Raw genomic sequence first — 25,476 nt, 5'->3', positions numbered from 1 at the left:
TGATGTAATACAGTAAGTGTGATGTAATACAGTAAGTGATATAGTTAGTCTGTAGTACAGTAAGTGTGATGTAATACAGTAAGTGATATAGTTAGTCTGTAGTACAGTAAGTGTGATGTAATACAGTAAGTGATATAGTAAGTCTGTAGTACAGTAAGTGTGATGTAATACAGTAAGTGATATAGTAAGTCTGTAGTACAGTAAGTGTGATGTAATACAGTAACTGATATAGTATGTCTGTAGTACAGTAAGTGTGATGTAATACAGTAAGTGTGATGTAATACAGTAAGTGATATAGTAAGTCTGTAGTACAGTAAGTGTGATGTAATACAGTAAGTGTGATGTAATACAGTAAGTGTGATGTAATACAGTAACTGATATAGTAAGTCTGTAATACAGTAAGTGTGATGTAATACAGTAAGTGTGATGTAATACAGTAACTGATATAGTAAGTCTGTAGTACAGTAAGTGTGATGTAATACAGTAAGTGATATAGTTAGTCTGTAGTACAGTAAGTGTGATGTAATACAGTAAGTGATATAGTAAGTCTGTAGTACAGTAAGTGTGATGTAATACAGTAAGTGTGATGTAATACAGTAAGTGTGATGTAATACAGTAACTGATATAGTAAGTCTGTAATACAGTAAGTGTGATGTAATACAGTAAGTGTGATGTAATACAGTAAGTGTGATGTAATACAGTAACTGATATAGTAAGTCTGTAGTACAGTAAGTGTGATGTAATACAGTAAGTGATATAGTTAGTCTGTAGTACAGTAAGTGTGATGTAATACAGTAAGTGATATAGTAAGTCTGTAGTACAGTAAGTGTGATGTAGTACAGTAAGTGTGATGTAGTACAGTAAGTGTGATGTAGTACAGTAAGTATAATATGTAGAAGAGGAGGCAGAACCTGAATGCAGGAACCAGATAACAAGGCATAAAGATTTTCCTGATGCCATGGATAGCTGTTTGTTCTGAGACAAATCATTGGTTTGTTTATATATGCAAACACTGTTTTTTACTCATTAAGGTAACGTTCCAAGCACCAAAACACCTGAAGAATACTTTAGCGATTATGGTGTCAATTCAGCCCTAGCACCCTCCTAATATAAGCGGTCACACTGTATTCTAACGGATGGATAACATACCTGGGGGCCACCAGGCACTGGTCACTACTCCCCATTAAGAGATGTGAGCTCCTGCTAGGAGCTTTTGGTAGCTCTCCTGAATTAAACCCTGGCTGAGAGCATGTTGGTTTTTGTGCTTGGAGTGTTCCTTTACCTCAACTGTAAACCACTGAACAGTAATGCAGCCATTTTCTCTAGCAGAAGCAATGGAAATAAAATAGATTTCCTCAGAATTAGACTGTTTTTCCACCACTAGTCATACTCAAAGCAGCCAGTCGAAGAGATCAAGTTCTGCAGAAAAACTGTGGACAGTTGGAGGTGATGGTGTAATTTGGAGCAAGAATCTCCTATGGGTCCACCAGCCTCCCTAGTTTTAAAGTCCTCAATGGGTGCCTCTAATGGCAGTCTATACACCTTCTGTGGTGGAGGAGCCACAGATTTGGGAAAAAGTTTGTCCCGTGTGTGAATTTTCTGGTGCCGACTGAGTGCAAATCGTTGTGAGAACCTCCGTCCACACTCTGTGCATGTGAAGTGCTGGAAGTCCTTAGTGAACTTAGCAGTATGGGGTTGCCCATTCTGAAATGTACCTTCCTTGTCACATGGAGAATGGTGAGTGTGGCGAGTGTGGCGAGTGTGCTTGCAGCCTAACATGTTTTCCTCATGGCTCAACCCTTTGAGGTTCACTTTACAAGACAATGTTTCTTTCTCTACAACTTCTATTTCTTGTTGCTCCAGAAGCATTTTATGGCGTCTGTTGCCTGTAGAGTACCTTTCCATCTCTTTAGCTCTTCTGGAGTTCTGTGAAGTAGTTATTTCTTCCAATCCACCATTATTTACTGGAGTGACACTCGGAGCTCCCTCTTCATCCTTCAGTTCACGTGAGTGGCTAATTCCCCGAAGGTCCTGCACAAGAATCCTTCCTTCCGTAAGCCATAGAAATTGAGACTTGGGTTTAATAGGAGACTCTGTATGAATGTCAGGATATACTGCTTCTCCCAGTAGCTCCTCTTCAACATCTACTGGTGACTCACTTGTTTTATAGTCCGTGTCAATTTCCTCTACCTTAATGATTTGTACAAAGTCGGGCTCTAGGACACAAATACAGGGAGAGGGATTACAATTTAGACTGTGATCTCACCATTCAATCAGAGGTGTGGCAAGGTCATGAAGTACTCAGGGCAAGTCTTGCAAGTCTTTTATTTCTGTCCCCGTAATTCCCTCCCACATGAAAACTTTAGGTTTCAGTGACACCCAAAGTCCACATGCTTCCAAAGTATACACTGATACACAAACACTGACCCACACACTCAGCTGAACACTGACTCTCACACATATACACTCACTGGCACAGACACTGACCTATACAGACACACAAAACACTGACCCATACACACCAGGGCCGGACTGGCCCACCAGGATACCGGGAAATTTCCCGGTGGGCCGCAGCATCTGGGGCCGGGCAGACAGCCCAAATCAAGTATTTTCCCCTCACACTATGCCAGCTTCAAAATATACATCGATTTTGGCAGCATGCCCCACCCCTGCATGGAAGCCCTGACTATTGAATGGAAGCTCCGCCTCTCGAATGCAAGCTCTGCCCCCACGCACGTTGCTGACCTCGCTGGAAGGAAGAGTCCACAAAATGGCAACTTCACCTACCAGTGCCAGGTAAGCTTCAGCTATGAAAGGGTTTGTGTGTGTCTGCCTGCTAGTAAGAGCGTGTGTGTGTCTGCCTGCTAGTGAGAGAGAGAGAGAGAGAGAGAGTGTGTGTCTGTGTCTGTGTGTGTGTGTGTGTCTGCTAGTGAGTGACCTACACACTCACAGAACAGACTCTGACCTATACACAATCAGTCACAGAACAGACTCTGACCTATACAAACATTCTCACATTACAGACACCGACCCAAAGATATACAAAGCCACTGATAACAGACACTGACCCAAACACACTCATAATAACACACAATGACTAATCCATACACAGACAATCATTGACACATGCACTCCCTGGCTTGCATATACTGACCACAAACATGCAGATACGGATCCATACAAACACACACACAGAAACACAAACACTGACTTATGCACACATACAGACACACTGACCCACGTACACACAGACACTAACCCACACATGAAACACTTTCTGTATCACTAAAAGAAAAGTGCATTGAAATAGAGGAAAAACATATCATTCACTAATATCGTCTCCGCATATCCCCGTCTCCATAGATATACAGATTGTAGTGAAGAGAAAATAACAAGCTGATGGACTGTCAGTGCAGCCAATGTCCAGTTTAATCCCGGGTGCAGTAAGACTGTGACACTTTGGCTTCACTTCACTGTTTATTAATCTGCTCTAATGGGTGATTCTAAACCCAAACGTACACAGTGTGTTAGTAATATGGCTGCTCTACTCTTCGTTAATAAGATGCGAAGACTACGAGGAATCGCGCACAATATATTTATGTTTGCGTTAGTGCTTGGATTACCAATCAAATCTTTCTGATCGAGATGCTCTGTGTTTTGTGCTTCACTATAAGAAGCAGGAAGAGGTTGAACTCATTGAGAAGATTTATTTTTTCAGCATTGGCTTCATATACAAAGAGAAAAATCTAGGAAATGGAAATATCCCTAAGGTAAATACAGTAAAATAGCCTTTTGTAAACCAGTGGCACTTTCTGCAGTTTGTGAGCACTGTTGTCTTGAAAGAGTCCCCATCAATTTATCTTGTATGTTGTCTAGTTCTAAAAATATATATATTTTTTTCCTACCCTACCTTTTCCCCCTAACTTGTTACTATGGATACTAAAATTATACACAACGAAAATGATGGCAGGTGCAGTTTTGGGATCCCAATAACACCTGCATTATGTGTAGCCCTACAAATGGGGGACCATGTTCCTTTTATCTAGAAAGAAATGTAGACTATTGCCCAGTTCTCCCTTTTAGAGAGTTTCTTTAGGAGAACCTGAGGCAGCTACCTATGGCCCGGAACCGAGAGGACCCTATTCACAATCCCTGTGTGACCAATGAAGTAACCTGTGTAGGATTCTGTGGGTTCTTAATCCTTCTTTGTTCCCTTGGATGTTTAGGGTCCCTTCCCCCCTTACTCTTGCCTTCTTTTTTTGTATCACACTTTCTTCTTTTCTCCTGTGCTCATCTTGTGCTGTTGCTGGATTTTGAAATAAAATCTGCCTTTGGATAATTCTTTATTGAAGTTCTTACTTCACTGTCTGATTATCTAGATCTTAGTTGATGTCTGATTTAGATGTTTTTAACCCTTTCTTCCTTTATTTTTTTGTAAGCCTTATTCCTATTTGCATTTGTCCTGGCTCTCCTTTTTCTTAAATTTCTTCAACAGTATATCTAACTAAAGATTTTAAAAAATAATATATTGTCTGGTTGGAAAACATGTCCATTTTCTGGACGAGTGTAAATACTGAGAGTTTGTTAGTATACACAGTAACACAGTGTGCACCTCTGCTCATGGCCAGGTACTTACCTGGGAGTAGGTAACTAGAATCTTCATCTTCCAGAGTTGGAACCCCCAAAGCCAGACTAGCTTCCATGCCAGCATCTCTAGGGGAACAGCAATCCCTCTTCACCAGTAAGGACGCTGTGGTCAGATCGTTAATGATCCCCGGGAGGACAAACTCCTCAATAAAGTCTCCTGAATGGTAAGTGAATGGCTTCTCCGCACTATTCTGGATAATACTCTCATGAAGGAAATGTCTCTCTGCATTCTGTCGGACTATCTCCTCTGCAGTTTCCTGAAGTACATGTGTGTCTTCAACCTGTCCAATACTGTATTTTGTGAGCGGTCCTGGGAACGATTCACTCTGGCTGCTTGCAATCAGTCCAGTGATCCCAGTTTTACAGTCTAAATGGAAAAACAAAGCAATGTTAGTGTGTGGAGACCACCCTTAACCCCCAAAACACACCCCTGAACTCAACAACACCCCCTCATCTCAAAAATACACTCCTGACCCCAAAACCAAACACTCACTCCAAAAATACTCCCCTTACCCCAACTATACACTCACCCTCAAAACACACCCCTCACACCAACACCATACTCTCAGCACAAAAAGATACCCTCACCACAATAACACCCCCTAACCTCAAAAATGCACCTCTCACCCCATCAACCATAAGAACACCCCTCTCCTCAAACACACACCTCTCACCCCAAAAACACACCCTTACCTCAAAAATACACCCCATAACCCAACTACACACCCCTCGCCATAAAAACACACCCTCACCTCACACACCCCTCTTACCAAACAATACCCCTCAGCTCAAAAAACCCCCTCACTTCAAGAACACACCCTTTGAGCCAAAAAGACCCTGTCACGCAAAAAAGACTCCCTCACCTCAGAAATACACCCCTCACCCCAACACCATGCTCTCACCACAAAAACACAACCCTCACCACAACCACACCCCTTCACATCTGAAATACACCCCTCACTACAACAATAAACTAGAAAAGCTACAATTTCTCAGGAAATTGTGTGAAGTGTTCTTGCCTCCACCAGTAGTCTACAACTGGAGTGGGCGGAGTAACTGGGTGGAGTGGCTTGAGAAACTGTTGTGTGGTTGGAGTGGCTGGAGTAACTGTGGAAAGGTTGGAGTGTGGTTCACTCACTCTACAGCAAGGGCAGAGAAGAGCTTTCAAATCTTTCAAATCCCTCGAACATTCCACCAACTGCCAACAGGAACTAATAGATTCCAAATAGGGCAGAGAAGAACTTTCAAATCCCTTGAACATTCCACCAACTGCCAACGGGAACTAATAGATTTCAAATAGGGCAGAGAAGAGCGGTTAAAAACAAACTGCTCCAAATTGCTCACGTCACTGGCGGTTGCCATCTTCAAACGGTCGTATTTTAAAAACTATAAATCCTACAGCGAAGAGCTTTATATTGTGAGAATCACAAGATCCAGACCTACATCTTGATGGATAGTATGTCTCTGAGATATTAACAATGAAGGCACAGTCGCAGTTTAGATATTGCCCTTCAAATTTGAGCTGGCTAGAGTGGAGTTTCAATGAATGTCAATGGACGGCGTGAGTTGCAAACAAACGGTCATATTGTGAAAACTATCAGAACTATGGCTTAGTCGTGGACATATTTAGTGGCAGCAGGGATAGCTGAACGTTTTGATATAAGATTTGTGTAGGTGGGCTTGAAAATAAGGGAGTGGTTGCAGTTTAGAAATCATGTCCTGATTTTTCAGCTTTTGTCATCCCCCACTCTAGTTTTGAACATTTCGCCATTCATTCCTATGGGACCAATTTCATCACAAGAACAACGATATTCCGTGAACCATTCGGCGAAACGTTCCACAAAGTAATAGCACACCAATCGGGAACAATCCGCACGTTTCGGTATGTTACTGTCTATGTAGTGTAAAAACTGTGGGAGGAGTTAGGGTGGTAAATTTGGCAATAATAATAATATATATGTGAGATAACATTAAGTGGTCTTGCTATGCAAGAACACTTAACTATCACCCCAAAAACACATCCATCACCCCAACAACCCCTCACAACAAAAACACACCCCTCACCACAACTACACCCCTTCAAATCTAAAATAAACCCTCTCACTCCAACAAATCACCCTAAAAACATATATATGGTGGACAGAACCTGGGCAGAGGCTCCTGGAGGAGCCTGTTTGTCAGCCTCCTGCCTCAGGACTATGGGTCCTGCAATATACCTTGCCCAATGCACTTTAAAAGGATCCGTTCATGTGGTTTATGTACTTGTGTACTCCAGAATGAGAGACCGACCGTTAGCCCTGACTCCCTGGTCAAAATTATGACTTCCATGAAAATCCCGAACCCCTGAACCGATCTGGGTGATTTTTGGATATGTTGGTCTGCCAGATCGGGCTATCCGGGGATGTGACATTTGTGGGGTTTCCATGTGTTTTGGGGGTACTTTTGGTATGTTGTTAAAATGTATGTTTTCTGTGCCTGGAGATAATTGAGTTTAGTATAGTTCCTGACTCCATTATCTCTCAGGCACAGGGGAGGGATTACCCTGTTTTGTGTGGGAGTGTCCTGGACCTGAGAGCCAATGTAATTCTGTATATGTTTTACTGTAGTCTCCTGTCAGGTCCAGAGGGGAATGCCCCTGGAATATGTATCCGGAAACCCCTTGCATTGGGAGTTGCATATAAGACTGCATGTGGTTCCCATTAAACCCGTTCTCCTTTACCCTCAACATAGAGCCTTGTCTCATATGTGGAAGGAGCAGCTATATTCACTCTGGGGATTACTAGATCACTATACTCCCTTGTATTATAATCACTAGCTCTTGTAAGAGCTATCCTGCTATACACTCTGGAGTAGGAGAGGTCTACCCACTGGAAGCTGGATCCCGGTCTTGGGTCCAGGGTGGGTGGAGGACAGCAAGACCCCAACCAAGCTGTAACGCTGGCTGCAGGGATGACTGTGGTTATGGTGTCTGGTGAAGTGCTTGGAAGTACTCGGTGAGCACTAAGAAGCATCTGTAACGGACCGTTTCACTCACAAGAGGATAAAAATCGTTTAGGCGATAATCCCCTTTTCCATAGACCAGCAGCTACTGCAAGCACCAATCTCCCGAACTGCAAACTGTACGAATTCTGGAATCAGCCGAACAGGAAAAGCATACAATCTGCTTACACTCCTGGCAGTCAGCAAACAATCCAATTCCCCCAAAAACGAGACGACACATCGGTTTGAGGGTCAAGCAGAATCTGGGGCTGGCACTCCCAGCCTGCTTTTTATTACAGTGGTTGAGAATACAGGACCGTCCACAGGGAGGGACAAAACAACCAATAGCATAATGGTTACAACCCCCAGGTTCCCTCCCCTCAGATAACCAGTTAACATAATTATTACAGCCAGGAAAAATAGTTTTTATACATGTGCTATAACTTTAAAACCATACATCCAATCTTCATAAAAATTACATATTTGGAATCAGCACACTTTAAACACACTTCCACAAATCAGACAAATCCCTCCAGTGGATCAAAAGTTAGGTGGAAGTCCTTTATGACTGACCGCAAGCACAATTTCCTGCCCAAAACAGTTCCATAGATTTGGGCTGTGCGTTCGGTCAATTTCATGCAGAAAAACGACTAATTCCCATTCGAACGAGTGTTCGAATATTCGAACGGGACTTAGTCTCTGAAGCTGAAAAACGAAGTGTAGGAGAAGGTAAGGGTCAGCGGTGTTCGGTAAAATGTGTAGCCGATTTCAGTTCCATGAATTTGGCTACACATACCGCTGACCTCGTTCGAATGAACAAAGATGGCCGCCGCCAACACGTGTTCGTTTGTCGAATGGCGGCCACTTCGACTACTTCAGCACTTCGGCTGCATCCGAAGTGCCAATTTAAAGCTGCAGCACTGTTCCAAATTATTTAAAGGGACAGTCTTATAAAATCCAATCTGCTAAAAGAGTCTTTAACAGGTAATACCTTCCAGGGGCCATAGTCTTAAAGGGTATTGTTACCCAAAGTCTCAATATGGCCCCAGACAGTTCTTAAAGGGCCAGCAGCAGCCCAATATAGATCCATTATCCCAAATAACCCAGGGGCCATAGTCAGCAGGTAGGAGGCGGGCAAACAGGCTTCTCCAGTGCACAGTGGCGAGGTTGGTTCCGCCACAGTTCTCCCCTTTACCATCCAGACTAACAGGATATCTGACCTCCTGTCGGTCAGTGCCCTGGTTAGTCCAGCAACCCACCCACATAACACAATCAGCAGTACAGCCCACCCACAAGAAAGAGTTACTACACCTGGGGTAGTGGGTAGCTTGTCCCTGTCCAGGAACTCCACCTGGACTCTGGGGGTTACTGGCGCTCCGGATCGGTGGGTTGCTGAGTGGGCAGAGACCAGCGGTACTCTGCCCCACTGCCAGCGCTACCAGGGGAGTAGCCTGGTTGGAGCCCAGTTGAGGAAATGTCGTAGGCAGCTCCTTACCCTGGACCTGGTGTTGTTGCTGGAGGGGAGGATAGGCTGTCTCTCCTTTGGATAAACAGCCGTGATGCAGAGGGACAGGACCGACCATCCCTACTCCCTGTGGTTTGGGCACAGAGATCACGGTCCCATCTGCACCGGTGTGGGGCTTATCATCTCCCCTTGGTGGGCTAGGCTGCCGCTGGGAAGCAGGACCGACTGTCCTTACTCCTTGTATCTTGGGCGCAGAGATCCTGGTTCCATCTGCGCCAGTGGGGAACTTAGTGTCTCCCCTGCCGCTGGGGAGGAAGGACGGCACCTTCAGCTCCCTGGGGTACATACTGCCGCTGGGGAGGAAGAACGGCACCTTCAGCTCCCTGGGGTACACACTGCCGCTGGGGAGGAAGGACGACACCATCAGCTCCCTGGGGTACACACTGCCGCTGGGGAGAAGGGATGACACCTTCAGCTCCCTGGGGTACACACTGCCACTGGGGAGGAAGGCCGGCACCTTTAGCTCCCTGGGGTACACACTGCCGCTGGGGAGGAAGGATGACACCTTCGGCTCCATGGAATGCACACTGCCGCTGGGGAGGAAGGACAACACCTTCAGCTCCCTGGGGTACACACTGCCGCTGGGGAGGAAGGACTACACCTTCAGCTCCCTGGGATACACACTGTCGCTGGGGAGGAAGGATGACACCTTCGGCTCCCTGGGATACACACTGCCGCTGGGGAGGAAGGACGGCACCTTCAGCTCCCTGGGGTACACACTGCCGCTGGGGAGGAAGGACGGCACCTTCAGCTCCCTGGGGTACACACTGCCGCTGGGGAGGAAGGACGGCACCTTCAGCTCCCTGGGGTACACACTGCCGCTGGGGAGGAAGGACGACACCTTCAGCTCCCTGGGGTACACACTGCCGCTGGGGAGGAAGGACGGCACCTTCAGCTCCCTGGGGTACACATTGCCGCTGGGGAGGAAGGACGGCACCTTCAGCTCCCTGGGGTACACATTGCCGCTGGGGAGGAAGGACGGCACCTTCAGCTCCCTGGGATACACACTGCCGCTGGGGATCTGGGCCTGCTGCCCACCATCCCGTTGGGCCCGGTGGAGAGACCTCGGTCCCATCTCCACCTGCCTGTTGTGGTTCCTCACAGGACCAATCTATGAGGACCCCTACTTCGGGTTCTTCCTGCCGCCTCAGGGGGAGACGACTAACCTCCTCGGATGCAGCCTCTACTCTGCTGCTGTAACACTCTTTCCGCTGAGCATACTCTCCGTCCATCCTTGAGTTTCGCTCAGCCATGACCTGGTTACTGATCACCTGGAATATCTCCATGGATACATCACCCCCATACTGGGCCACTCGCTGCCTCACCTCAGCCAGCCAATCATCTTCAGCGTCAGAGCCTTCCATACTTGTCTGCTCCAAGTCGCTGGATACCTCTGCTGCCAGGGGCGCTGCACGAGTGCTAGCGTTGCCCTCAATTTGTAACTCCAAGGAATGGTGTTGCCCTGTAGCTGCCCTCCTGGGCTGTAGGAATGATCCCGCCGCTTGCCACCAATTGTAACGGATCGCCTGGCACCCCGACTGGGTACCTCCGTTGAAGGATGCTCCTGGTGTTTTCTGAGGACTCCAAGCACTCTGGCAGACACCACAACCACCAAATCGGAGAAGCATATGAATGCTCTCAGGCGTATGAATGCTGTATACAGCCGAATAGGAAAAACCATGTGAATAGGTTTACACTCCTAGCAGTCAAACTGGAACAGCGTACAATAAATCCTCCCCCAATAATGAGACGACACTTCACTTTGAGGGTTAAGCAGGAACTGAGGCTGGCACTCCCAGCCTGGTTTTTATTACAGTGGTTGAGAATACAGGACCGCCCACAGGGAGGGACAAAACAACCAATTGCATAATGGTTACAACCCCCAGGTTCCCTCCCCTCAGATAACCAGTTAACATAATTATTACAGCTAGGAAAAATACAGTTTTTATACATGTGCTATAACTTTAAAACCATACATCCAATCTTCATAAAAAATCAGACAAATCCCTCTAGTGGATCAAAAGTTAGGTGGAAGTCCTTTATGACCGACCGCAAGCACAATTTCCTGCCCAAAACAGTTCCATAGATTTGGGCTGTGCGGTCGGTCAATTTCATGCAGAAAAACGACTAATTCCCATTCGAACGAGCGTTCGAATATTCGAACGGGACTTAGTCTCTGAAGCTGAAAAACGAAGTGTAGGAGAAGGTAAGGGTCAGCGGTGTTCGGAAAAATGTGTAGCCGATTTCAGTTCCATGAATTTGGCTACACATACCGCTGACCTCGTTCGAATGAACAAAGATGGCCGCTGCCGCCACGTGTTCGTTTGTCGAATGGCGGCCACTTCGACTACTTCAGCACTTCGGCTGTATCCGAAGTGCCAATTTAAAGCTGCAGCACTGTTCCAAATTATTTAAAGGGACAGTCTTATAAAATCCAATCTGCTAAAAGAGTCTTTAACAGGTAATACCTTCCAGGGGCCATAGTCTTAAAGGGTATTGTTACCCAAAGTCTCAATATGGCCCCAGACAGTTCTTAAAGGGCCAGCAGCAGCCCAATATAGATCCATTAGCCCAAATAACCCAGGGGCCATAGTCAGCAGGTAGGAGGCGGGCAAACAGGCTTCTCCAGTGCACAGTGGCGAGGTTGGTTCCGCCACAGCATCGATTAGCAGAGGCACCCAGTCGGGGTGCCAGACGGTCTGCCACAACATCCATCACCCCAACAACTTCCCCTCATATCAAAAATACATTTTTCATCCCAATGACACACTCTCACCCCAAAAATACACCCCTCATCCCTCATCCCACAACACACCCTTACACCTGAAAACACCCATACAGCCCACATACAACCCACACCCCAAAAACACACCCCAACACCACTCTCTCACTACAAAAGCAACTCTTCACCTCAAAAACACACACTTCATCCAAAAACATACCCTCACCTCAAAAACACATCCCTTACCCCAACACGCTCTGACTGCAAAACAGACCCCTAACTCAACAACACAACTTTCAATACAAAAACACCCCCTCACCTCAAGAACATTCCATTTATCCCGAAAAAACCCACACACCCCATATCTAAAAAAACACCCCCCTCACCTCAAAATTACACCTCTCAGCCCAACAACACACTCTAACCCCGAAACCACACCCCTCACCCAGGAAAAAATCCCTCACCCCAACAACACACCCCTCACCCCAATACAACACTCTCCCCCTAAAAACACACCCTCACCTTAAAAAAAAAAACACACCCCACACAAGAACATCCCTCACCCAACAACACACTATCACCCAAAAAACACATCCATCACCCCATCAACTTCCCCTCACTTCAAAATTACACTCCTCATCCCACCAACACACTCAACCCAAAAACATACTGCTCATGATAAAAAATACCCCCTCCCCTTAAAATTACGCCCCTCACGGGGCGTGGCTTGAACGCTGATGGCGCCGGCCGCTTGATTTCGGAGCTCCGACCCGCGCAGCGATAATAAGGGCACAATCCGAAGCACAGACTCTCCAAATGGGGCGCACCAAACGCCCAGACGCTCCACAGACACCCAGGGGACAGTTACCCGCTTCACAGAGCGGACCGCTGGACGGATACCTCCGCACCCCGTTGCGACCGTCCCAAGCCGACCAGGGCCCCAAGATGGCCGACGGGCCGACCACGCCGCCGGAGAGTGAGACCCTCTCGCTAGCGGACATCAGGGCGGACATAAGAGCCCTGACTACCCTGACTGCCAGCATGGTCACTAAAGCAGACCTAAAGGCCTCATCAGATACTTTACATGAGGCTATTCGTGCAGAGGTCGCAACGCTGGGGAATGAACTGGCAGCACAGGGCACCCGTATACAGGCCTTGGAGACAGCGGAGCAAACGATGTCGGGCCGCATAGAAGCCAACAACCTGGCTATAAGCAGGCAAGGTACCATCCTATTACACCTTAGGAGACAGGCGGAAGACCTGGACAACAGGGGCCGCAGGTCTAACATCAGGATACGCAACCTCCCTGAACCACGCAGCGAAGAAAACGTGGAAGATACCCTCACAGCCCTATTCAGGGAGATTTTGGGCCCTGACTCCCCGCCGACCTTCCAATTCGACAGGGCGCACAGAGCGCTCCGGCCCCGCAATGCAGACAACTCGCCCAGAGATATCATTTGCTGCCTTCACGAATTTAAAGTGAAAGATCTCATAATGACAAAAGCAAGATCCAGACAGACATGGCCATTTCAAGGAGCCGAAGTCGCCCTTTATCAGGACCTCTCACCACTCACACTAGAAGCCCGCAGAGCTCTACGACCTGTAACACAATTGCTAAGAAGTAGAAACATACCTTATAAATGGGGATTCCCCTTTAGCCTGCTAGCTCGCCACGACAATGAATGGGTACCTGTGAGGTGGCCAGACGAGGTCCCCGTATTCCTAAGGAGACTAGGCCTACCACCGACCGAAGTTGCAGACTGGATACTGGGACCCCTGGAACAGCGACCAGGCCCCGTCGCTCAGAGAGCCGCCAGGAGACGCAGAGAGGACTCACCACGCAGATCCCCAGCACATAGGCCGCGCAACCCGGCCCCACATGCTGAGGACTAACCGGGCGGTCTAGCCGGACAGGAGTGTCTCTCCCCCCCTGCCCGATGGTCCGATGTTGATGCTGCACCCGATTAAGGGATCCAGGTGTCATCCCTCGCCCAGAAACAGATAAGTACTTTCAACCACCCCCATCTTGGGCAGCACACTGATTGATAACTTTTTACGAAAGACATACACCCGTCCCCCCCGGGACCTAGCCCACCGCGAGGTATGGCCCTCACTGGTAGCATGCACCACACCCATAGTTGCAGCTAAGATAACGATGACACCGCACACTGTATAGTTGTTGATGAGCACGCTCCGCCACCCATAATGAGTCGTATGCCAACTGCCACCCTCACACCTGTGATAGTGACTCATCCCCCCCGGGGACTCTCTCCATCATGGGGCATAGCTTTTGATGAACACGCACACACTACGGAACAACACGATGCCATGTGGCTACTTTGGGAGGGGGGACTGGGGATTCCCGCATGGAATGGGTGCACTGAGCTGAGTGGGGAGTGCTCTTCAGGGACCCTATCTATTTCTGCGTTACACAAGTGCAGCGGAAGATTTATGGTGGGCCACACATATTGTCGGCTGTATTAACGGATTGCACAAGAACCATGACAAGGTTGGGTGGGGGCTCATGCTGGGAGGGACGGGGCTCCACTACAATGGGGACAAATGTATTAATTGTCAGACCGATTATGTTGCATTATCTGGTTCACAATACCGATCATTATAATTTGCCTCTGTATATGCATGATTCTTCGCCTGACGGGTGATCGGGGTTGTTTGACTGGGCTGGGTGGGAGGTGGGGGGGGGGGGTTGCTCTTATTCATGTTCATGTACCCTGGTTCACATATTTATGTTGCTTACTATGTTGCATTGTGAGAAGGTAGACCGTGCTCCCCCCGCTACCCCCTGCCCCAGACTGACGAGCTCACTACTTTATCTGTATGCCTGGATGACCCTACCAGCTATCACGCCGAAAGCCCGGACTACAGGGGACAGAGAGACCACACTGGGGCGAGACACACCTGACGGACGTCACAGACCCCAACTGGAGAGTACGCATAGGCACCAGACCCGATCGCTATGTGCACACCTATTGACTCATGCTTAGCGGAACAGGAACCCGACCCAACCCATACGGAACACACACACCTGACCGTCGCCACGACCCGACTTAGACCCGAGTACACCAAGACTACTGGGGGATCCGCGCTTGCTGCCGCTCCGGTACTCACCGTGTAGAGGTACAGCGTAGGCCGCCCACCCAGTTACAAGGGACTCTGCCTGACAAAGGCAGTATCAACCCCACACGTTGGGATACTCTGGGGTGAATACCCTCATTTATTAACACACATTAGGATACTAACACACGGAAAGCATAGTAGTTTCTGGTAGGAAATCGACACACACACCTTCACCTCACACCCTCCCCTCCTGGGCCCCCAGGCGACCGCTACCCCCCCCCCCCCCCCCCCGTGAACACCGCTCCCCCATCCTTCCTCAGTCTTCCTGTGCGGCTGGTGGTCCGGCGGGGCTGGGCGCCTGGCCCGTGCATTGGCAGATCGTAGTTGATACCCCCCCCTCCCACGATGGCCTACTCCCCATCACCCTTAACCGTTCTCACGCAGAACTGCAGGGGACTCAATGCCCCGGAAAAGAGGTCCCATCTCCTGAGGACTCTCAGGAGCCAACGCATATCCATCGCGCTCTTACAGGAAACCCACCTAAGAGCGACAGCGAATCCCCTACTCAGGAGCAGGTACTACCCGAACAACTTTTACAGCAACCACCCCTCCACGAGAAAGGCAGGCACTGCTATACTGATCGCGGCCGATCTGCAATTCACGGTCTCCGACCAGATAGCCGATGCCGACGGTAGATTTCTATTCGTGAAAGGGGAGATCACAGGGAAAAAATACACGCTCGCGAACATCTACGCTCCGAATGCAGGACAGGCGAGCTTTATTCGCAGAACGCTTTTGAAGCTAACCAAATTTGTAGAGGGAGTTCTGATCCTGGGGGGGGACTTCAATGTCCCGCTGGACCCCCTGATTGACACATCCACGGGACGGAGCAGTGTGCCTAGCTCGACGATCAGGACCATCCTGAAAGCCCTCAGAGACCTACGGCTCATGGATGCGTGGCGAGCACTACACCCAATGGAGAGGGACTTCACTTATTACTCCACGCTGCACCGTCGATACTCCAGAATCGACTATATCTGCGTGCAACAGGAAGGACTGACCTACCTAAGGTCAGCTGCTATCCAAACTACTCCATGGTCAGATCACAGTGCAGTAAAAGTGGAGATGGAGTCACCCTTATACCGCCCGACAAAAAGGACGTGGAGACTAAATGATGCCTTGCTCTTAGACGAACCGACGAGACTGCAAATTACGGGGCACATTCGTCAATTCTTTGAGGAGAACGTGTCTGAGGAATTAACGGACCTGACGATATGGGAAGCACACAAGAGTGTCCTCAGGGGTCACCTAATTCGAATAGCAGCACGAAAGAAAAGGGAAGAAGGACAGCAGATACGCGACCTTACCGCACAGATAGCGGCCTTAGAGCAAAGCCATAAAAGATCCCCGCAAGATCAAACTTATAAAGACCTTGTCACACATAGGAGAAAACTAACTGACATCCTAGAACGCAAATATACGAGACAGTTACAACGATCCAAAGTTTTCTTCTACAGGCATGCAAACAAAGGAGGTAAACTGCTGGCCCAAATGCTAAGAGGCCCACAAAATCGAGCCCAAGTCCACTCTCTGCGCACCAGACAAGGAGTACTGACGCAATTCCCCGAGGCTATCGCGAAGGAATTTGAGATCTTCTATACAAACCTCTACAACCTGGACAACTCACCTGAGGGCCCCGCTGCTCCCAGCAAACTAAGGGACACCGTAAAATACCTGAGTGACTTCAACCCCGATGCACTCACCCCTGAGGAAGCTGAATCGCTCGACGCACCGATTACCGAAGAAGAGGTCAAACTCGCCCTCAAGGTGGCCAAGAATGGCAAAGCGCCGGGCCCGGATGGCTTTCCGGTGGAGTATTATAAGAAATTCGGTGAGGAGTTGGTCCCGAAGCTGGTCAATGCACTGAACAGCCTCCGGGAGGGAGCATCCTTCCACAAGGAGTCCCTGGCGGCGACGATAACAGTGATCCCGAAACCGGGTAAAAACCCGGAACAGGTCGGCAACTATCGCCCGATCTCGCTTATCAATGCTGATATCAAGCTTTTCTCCAAAGTCCTATCCTCTCGACTACGTCAGTACGTGCCGCGACTGGTCCACCCGGACCAAACGGGATTCATCCCGGGCCGAGAAGCCAGGGATAGCACCCTCCGGCTCTTTGTGGTCCAACATGCGGCGAAACTCTATCGGAAGAAGCTACTTCTGCTATCGACGGATGCAGAGAAAGCTTTCGATAGAGTGAACTGGCGATTCATGATGGAGACGCTAAGGAGAACAGGCATTGGTGACCAAATGAGACACTGGATCGGGACGCTTTACCACCAACCGAACGCTAAAGTTCGAGTGAATGGGGCACTCACGGAGAGCTTTCACATAAGGAATGGGACCAGACAAGGCTGCCCACTCTCACCGCTTCTCTTTGCACTCACCTTGGAACCGCTCTTGGACAAGATACGTAAAAACACCAGAATTCTTGGCCTTAGATGTGGGACGCAGGAACATAAGGTCGCTGCGTATGCAGACGACATGATGTTTTTCCTGGCTGAACCCCTTGAATCAATACCTCACCTTCTGGAGGAATTTCAGACATACGGGGCTATATCAGGGCTAAAACTTAATATGCCCAAATGCGAGATACTGAATGTGACGGTGCCGGAGGAGGAATGTGGGCGTCTAAAGCTACAATTCCCGTTCCACTGGTGCGCAGAGAGTATGCAATACCTGGGACTCCAGGTCACCCCTGCAGCGAAAGATCTATACGCACGCAATTACACACCCCTTCTGTCCGCAGTGCTGAGGGACCTTGGGAGATGGAATTACAACCACATCTCCTGGCAGGGGCGAATCGCAGTGGTGAAGATGAATATCCTCCCCAGGATACTCTACGTCTTCCACACGCTCCCATGCCCCATACCCCAATCCTTCTTTAAGACGCTCCGAACAGCGATTCTTAAATACATATGGAAAGGGGATAGGGCCAGGATAGCTCACAGTAGACTGAGCCTTCCCAAGGCATGGGGGGGACTCGCCCTGCCCGACTTCAACACATACCACCAGGCTACGGTGCTGCAACGTATTAGGGAACTCCATGTGGCCACCCCTCAGAAACGTTGGACCACACTATGTAAAGACATCACCCACAACCGGCTGCCTCAATACATCTGGCACGATGGACGCGATGCCACAACACCGAAGGAGGATGACTCTCCCATCACACATATGCTTCAACCATGGCACAGAATGAGAAGGACACCCTACATCTCCCCCTCCCCCAGCCCACTGATACCCATTACCCATAACTCACACATAGGAGATAACCTCCCACCATCAGCGTGGCCATTGGAGGCCCATGAAGGCTACATCCCGCTGCAACTGGCGCTAACAGACTCTGGATTACGAGCCATGCGAGAACTTTCGACCGAAAGGGACATCACTCCATTACACCAATTCCACTATGCGCAACTCAGGCACTTCTACCATAATCTCCCGAACAGAATCAAACTACACAGAGAACTAACCTGGTTTGAAAACCTCTGCCTCCTGACGACTGAATCGAACGGCTCGGTATCGGTTATATACCAAAAACTGATAACGGGAGGAAAAGTCACAAACGACCTATTCAAAAGGCAATGGGAGGACCTGCTGGACACTACATTCACGGAGGAACAATGGGCACAGATTCTACTGCGGCAGCACAAGAGCTCATCTAATACAGCCTACCAAGAAATGAACTATAAGTTACTATCCCACTGGTACCGCACGCCATCCCTCCTCCATCGAATTAATCCAAACATTCCGGACACCTGCTGGAGATGCGAATCAGGAGTGGGAACCATAAAACATATCTGGTGGGACTGCACTGAAATAAGGCCGTTCTGGAACGAACTCGAAATGGAGATATGTGAAATTCTAGGAGAACCCGCAACCCTAACGGCGTGCCTAACACTACTACACCACACGGAAAGCTCACTGTCGACTTATAAGAGGTCGATCCTCAGACACCTGCTGAATGCAGCTCTGATACCCCTGCTGTGGAAAACACGGACCCGTCCGACCATCGGACAGTGGAGACTCAAGGTAGAGGATATCCACAGAGCTGAGTCTACAATAGCCTGCCTGATGGGGAGACAGGAGAAACACGCAGAACAATGGGCGCCATGGTACCTATACTGCACATAGGCCCCGACTACCACTGGGCTAGGGGACCGATCTGCCGATGTGGGGGTGTGGGGGCGCCCAGAATCGCCGGATACGGCCCCCCGGGTCGCACCCAGAACCCCGCAACCTACTGCTGAAGTCGCACTGGGGGCCTAGGGGGGCTCACAGCTAATTTACACCTCACAGAGGTAACTAAATAACATCCCAACATTGACAGCAGGAACACACCAGGGCCCCTGGGCGGAGATCGGGAGACGGATTCTCTAGCCACTAAGCAAACATCACTCAGACGCACTCTCACTCCCACGATCCCACCCCTGCTCCTGAGACCTTTACAATGACGAGCCCCACTAACCTGCGAAGCATACATCCCGCCTCACCAGGTATAGCACCAGCCTAATGATTACCCATAAACCTATATAGCTGCTTGTCACAGGTGTGCACTGGAGATCAGGGAGAGGACAAGACACCCGAGATAGACCTAAACCTACCCACCCCCCCCTTCCCTCCCCCCCCCCCCCCCCAACTTGTGGGTGCTAGGATGCCTGCCTACCCTGATACCTGAACGAAAAGGAATACCTAGTGGAGGGCGACGACGCCCCGCAAGACGTACCGCTCCTCAGACATGACACCACACACACTGACTATCACAACTGGCGACAACGTTATACTAGACACTAACCTGACCATACTACCTATGCTGACACTGACAAGCATACCCGTTTAAACTAATGTTTGGATATTGAATTTGCTAATGAAATAATCTTTACCAAAGCCAAGATCCTCATGCTGTAGCGATGTTGACCCATCCTCGTGGGGACCCACGGGTCCCGCAGTTTACTTAAAATTTTGTTGCTCTTAACTGTTAAAGTTTATGTATTAGAATTGACTGGTTCTTAAGTATACCAGGAACAACTGAAGCAAAATGGACATTCTCACGTTCTATTCCCTCGTAAGCCTTTCTGATATGGATCTGCGTATCCCTCATCCCCATTGTTGATGTGACTTACTTGGAGACCTGCGAGTCCCACCGTCAAAATGCCTGATATGTATGCTTGTTCCTTTATTTTGTCAACTGAACACTATAAAAAGTAACTTTACAAAAAAAATAAAAAATTACGCCCCTCACCCCACAAATACACTCCTTCCCTTAAAAATACAATCCCAATAGCACACTCACCCCAAATATACACACCTCACCCTAAAAACACCTCCTCACCCCAACAACACCCACTCACCTCAGAAATACACCCCTCACCTCAAAACACACTGTCCAAAACATATCCCTAACCCAACAACACAACCTTCAACACAAAAACACTCCCTCACCTCAATATACCATTTAACTCCAAAACACTCACTTACCCCACACGCACCCCTCATCTAAAAAACACACCCCTCCCCCCAACAACATCACCTCCCCTTAAAATTACATCGCTCAGCCCAACAACACACTCACCCCAAAACCACACCTCTCACCCAAAAAATACTCCTTCATCCCACAACACACCCTTAAACCCCAAAACACCCAAACATCCCACATACAACCCACACCCCAAAAACACACTCTCTCACTACAGAAGCACCCCCTCACCTCAAAAACACTCCATCCCAACAACAAACCCTCACCTCAAAAACACATCCCTTACCCCAACATGCTCTGACACAAAAAACAGACCCCTTACTCAACAACAAACCCTCCCCCCAAAAATACCCCCTCACTCCAACAACACACCCTTCAACCCAAAAATACTCGCTCGCTCGAGACTGGCAAAAATAACCCAGAAGTTCAGATTATGGAACCTCAGAGATTTTATCATCGATGGCAAGAAACTGGTGCTGCGGCATGAGATTCTTGTTATGCAGTTCATGGCCCAGGTGTGGCCTCCTAGGGTTTCTGTTTGCAGAGTCATCACAAGGGCACTTTTTTTTTACTTCAGCTGAGGATCCAAGATGTACAAGGAACCACATACCTCAGACAAGATCAACACCCCCAAGTCCTGTTTTTTTCTCCTGCCCACCTGTGGAGGGTTAGGCTGGGAAAAGTGGAACAGCTCTATCCTTCACATCTGGGACACTCTGTGATCTTACCTGGAAGTGAGAAAGTTGTGAGGGAACACCATCTGGAAGAAGTTAAACCTTTAAGGAGATCCACAAACGTATCAGAGCTCAAAACACTCCACTTTCTAGTCCAAGGCTGCCCACTGGCACAGCAAAGACTGCATGGAGGAACATGACATCTGGTAGACTAACCAATAGACACAAGGACTTAGCATGGATGGCCATTCAGAGAGGCCTCCCCCTAAGCATATTATTAATGCAAGGGGACTGTGCAGATACAGACGTTACCCACAGTGAGTTGTGGAGGAGAAAACCTTTCTACACCTCTGTCCATTTCACAGGCTTTGCTAGTGTGCTGTGTGAAGGATGTTTTTTACTACACCAGAAATTGTCTGGTGTTGAGGAGGGAACAACTCTCCATTCAAGACTTACACGGGCTGATGCACAGCATGCTCAGAGACTGTAATATCATGGACAACCTCAGTGAAGAAGAGGACTCCGGACTCCTTGAAACTTGTGAACCCACGCAAAATAATTCCCCGTCGAATTATTATTATTGCCATTTATATAGCGCCAACAGATTCCGTAGCGCTTTACAATATTATGAGAGTGCATTTAACTATAAATAGGACAATTACAAATAAACATACGGGAACAATACCAGAGAAGAACATGCCCCCTCCTATTCCCCTCTATCAATGTTTTTTGTTGAGGGGGAATGCATGGGTGCTTTATTGTATATATGGTTGTTAGTCTGTGTTTGGCCACTAATAAAGGTCTCATCCTGATAGAGTGCCTAATAGGGACTAATAAAAATGTATGATGTTTACAAAGTATGCTAGGTACTGCACTGCATCTCAGGAGACTTTATTTGTTTTATGGGAATGAATCATTTCTTTTCCAAACTAAAATATGCTCTATTCTGTAAGTCTATCTCACTGTGCCATCTTTAGCTGATAATACCTGTCCCAAGCTTGAACAGTACTGGCAGTCAGGATAATTTGTCATGATCCCAGAGGTATTGAGCTCATTATGCAAGGCGCACCTCTCCACTGTAAGGGTATTGATTGGAAGAGCAGACCAGGTCCCTGGTGTCTGATGTTGGGGAGGCAGGCACTAAGAGCCTTTTTTTGTGTACTCCACCTTATTTCGATGATTTAGCAACCTTTTTGAGGATAATTTGGGTGCATAAAAAGGAGATCTCACACTGGTGTTTCGAGGTGTTTCGAGAATGGAAGCTGTAACGGATCACCTGTACTCCGACCGAGTACCTTCCGTTGACGGACGCTTCCTAGCTTGCGCTGAGGACCACAAGCACTGCACCGGACACCACAACCACCGCAGACTCCACAACCACCTTAGCTTAACTAGAGTCTCGCCGTCTTCCTTGCACCCTGGATCAGCCTCTGTCCTCCAGGACCGTGTGGGAAAGACCTCTCCTCCAGGAGAGCATATCAGGAACAGCTCTTACAAGAGCTAAGTGATCAGAGCTCAGAGAAGTATACAAATCCCCAGTGTGATTATAGCAGTTCACCTCCAATCACGAGACAAGACTACGTGTTGAGGGTCAAACAGGAACAGAATGCACTGAGGCTTTATTGCTTCTTATATACATATTTCCCCACAAGGTTACCACCCACGTGGACCTTGATGGGCACTGAAAACACAAACTCAACAACCAATCATTTACAGACACACGGTTAAACACTACCATTCATTACAGTAAATTCCTGTATCAGCTCAATTATCTCCAAGCGAAAAAATATAATTTTTATGCAATTTCTATAACTCAAAAATTATACATCACATTCACATCACATTTTCTGAACCATAATTAGGGAACAAACATACTTAAAAATCATGCAAATTGGTCCAGTGGTTCGGGAGATAGCTGGAAGTCCCATTTTGACTGCCCGCACGCACGCACATCTTCATGCCCAAAACAGTTGCATGGATTTTGGCTGTGCGGACGGTCCATTCACCACAGTTCAACTACCGTTCGAATGCATGAACAGGGCCGTTCGTGCAAATCTGCAATGTTAATGTGGCGTTTGTATTGTCAAACGCCGTTCAACTCCATTCGAAGTGTGAGAGTTCCAGAGAAGGTAAAACTTCAGCGGTGTTCATGCCATCGAGTATCCGATTTTAGTTCCATGAACTTGGCAGCACAACACTCGTCTTTTAAAAGTCAATAAGCCCAAATAGTTTTTTAACTGGCCATAGTCACAAGGCAAGAGGCTGGCAAGCAGGCCTCTCCAAGAATAAGTGGCGAAGGGCACTTTGTCACAGAAGCCTTGAAGAAATTACCCTAATTTAGTACAGACTCACCCAATGAACAAAAGAGTTCCACTGTGTCTTTCATAACCGTTATGTAGAGCTGTTTCTGCCAGGCAGCAAGTCCCGCCCACTCCTCATCAGTAAACGAAAGTGTGATATCACTGAACGCAGCCTGCCAGGGATAAATAATAATAATAAGATATTATAACAGTGTGACATCACCGAACGTAGCCTGCCAGGGATAAATAATAATAATAAGATATTATAACAGTGTGACATCACCGAACGCAGCCTGCCAGGGATAAATAATAACTATATATTATAACAGTGTGACATCACCAAACACAGCCTGCCAGGGATAAATAATAATAAGATATTATAACAGTGTGACATCACCGAACGCAGCCTGCCAGGGATAAATAATAACTATATATTATAACAGTGTGACATCACCAAACACAGCCTGCCAGGGATAAATAATAATAAGATATTATAACAGTGTGACATCACCGAACGCAGCCTGCCAGGGATAAATAATAACAATATATTATAACAGTGTGACATGACCAAACACAGCCTGCCAGGGATAACTAATAATAAGATATTATAACAGTGTGACATCACCGAACGCAGCCTGCCAGGGATAAATAATAACTATATATTATAACAGTGTGACATCACCAAACACAGCCTGCCAGGGATAAATAATAATAAGATATTATAACAGTGTGACATCACCGACCGCAGCCTGCCAGGGATAAATAATAACAATATATTATAACAGTGTGACATGACCAAACACAGCCTGCCAGGGATAAATAATAATAAGATATTATAACAGTGTGACATCACCGAACGCAGCCTGCCAGGGATAAATAATAACTATATATTATAACAGTGTGACATCACCAAACACAGCCTGCCAGGGATAAATAATAATAAGATATTATAACAGTGTGACATCACCGAACGCAGCCTGCCAGGGATAAATAATAATAATAATAAGATATTATAACAGTGTGACATCACCGAACGCAGCCTGCCAGGGATAAATAATAACAATATATTATAACATTGTGACATCACCAAACGCAGCCTGCCAGTGATAAATAATAACTATATATTATAACAGTGTGACATCACCAAACGCAGCCTGCCAGTGATAAATAATAACTATATATTATAACAGTGTGACATCACCAAACGCAGCCTGCCAGTGATAAATAATAACTATATATTATAACAGTGTGACATCACCAAACGCAGCCTGCCAGTGATAAATAATAACTATATATTATAACAGTGTGACATCACCAAACACAGCCTGCCAGGGATAAATAATAACTATATATTATAACAGTGTGACATCACCAAACGCAGCCTGCCAGTGATAAATAATAACTATATATTATAACAGTGTGACATCACCAAACACAGCCTGCCAGGGATAAATAATAACTATATATTATAACAGTGTGACATCACCAAACGCAGCCTGCCAGGGATAAATAATAATATATTATAACAGTGTGATATCACCAAACACAGCCTGCCAGGGATAAATAATAACAATATATTATAACAGTGTGACATCACCAAACACAGCCCGCCAGGGATAAATAATAACTATATATTATAACAGTGTGACATCACCGAACGCAGCCTGCCAGGGATAAATAATAATAATATATTATAACAGTGTGACATCACCAAACGCAGCCTGCCAGGGATAAATAATAATAATATATTATAACAGTGTGACATCACCAAACGCAGCCTGCCAGGGATAAATAATAACTATATATTATAACAGTGTGACATCACCGAACGCAGCCTGCCAGGGATAAATAATAACTATATATTATAACAGTGTGACATCACCGAACGCAGCCTGCCAGGGATAAATAATAACTATATATTATAACAGTGTGACATCACCGAACGCAGCCTGCCAGGGATAAATAATAACTATATATATATAACAGTGTGACATCACCGAACGCAGCCTGCC

At 47.3% G+C, this 25,476-nt stretch overlaps 1 protein-coding gene across 1 annotated transcript; it reads right to left on the bottom strand.

Annotated features, from left to right (window-relative positions):
• Positions 1-956: 956 nt before the first annotated feature.
• On the bottom strand, positions 957-23,621 carry LOC134609277 (uncharacterized). Its single transcript, XM_063452932.1, has 3 exons — positions 23,517-23,621; positions 4,637-5,014; positions 957-2,216 (listed from the first exon to the last, which is right to left on the bottom strand). The coding sequence occupies exons 1-3, from the start codon at positions 23,548-23,550 to the stop codon at positions 1,381-1,383; spliced, it is 1,248 nt and encodes a 415-aa protein (XP_063309002.1). The 5' UTR covers positions 23,551-23,621; the 3' UTR covers positions 957-1,380.
• Positions 23,622-25,476: the final 1,855 nt, after the last annotated feature.

The sequence above is a fragment of the Pelobates fuscus genome, chromosome 4 (genome assembly GCF_036172605.1).
Source record: "Pelobates fuscus isolate aPelFus1 chromosome 4, aPelFus1.pri, whole genome shotgun sequence".
NCBI lineage: Eukaryota > Metazoa > Chordata > Amphibia > Anura > Pelobatidae > Pelobates > Pelobates fuscus.
This window is presented reverse-complemented; position numbering and strand designations above follow the sequence as displayed.

What these genes read in the sequence shown, in the direction of transcription:
- LOC134609277 (XM_063452932.1), bottom strand. Translation starts at nt 23,550, where the DNA reads ATGAAAGACACAGTGGAACTCTTTTGTTCATTGG. An exon ending in GGAACTCTTTTGTTCATTGG is followed by an intron (nt 5,015 to 23,516) that starts GTGAGTCTGTAC and finishes TTTTCCATTTAG; the next exon opens with ACTGTAAAACTGGGATCACT. An exon ending in TTCTAGTTACCTACTCCCAG is followed by an intron (nt 2,217 to 4,636) that starts GTAAGTACCTGG and finishes TTTGTGTCCTAG; the next exon opens with AGCCCGACTTTGTACAAATC.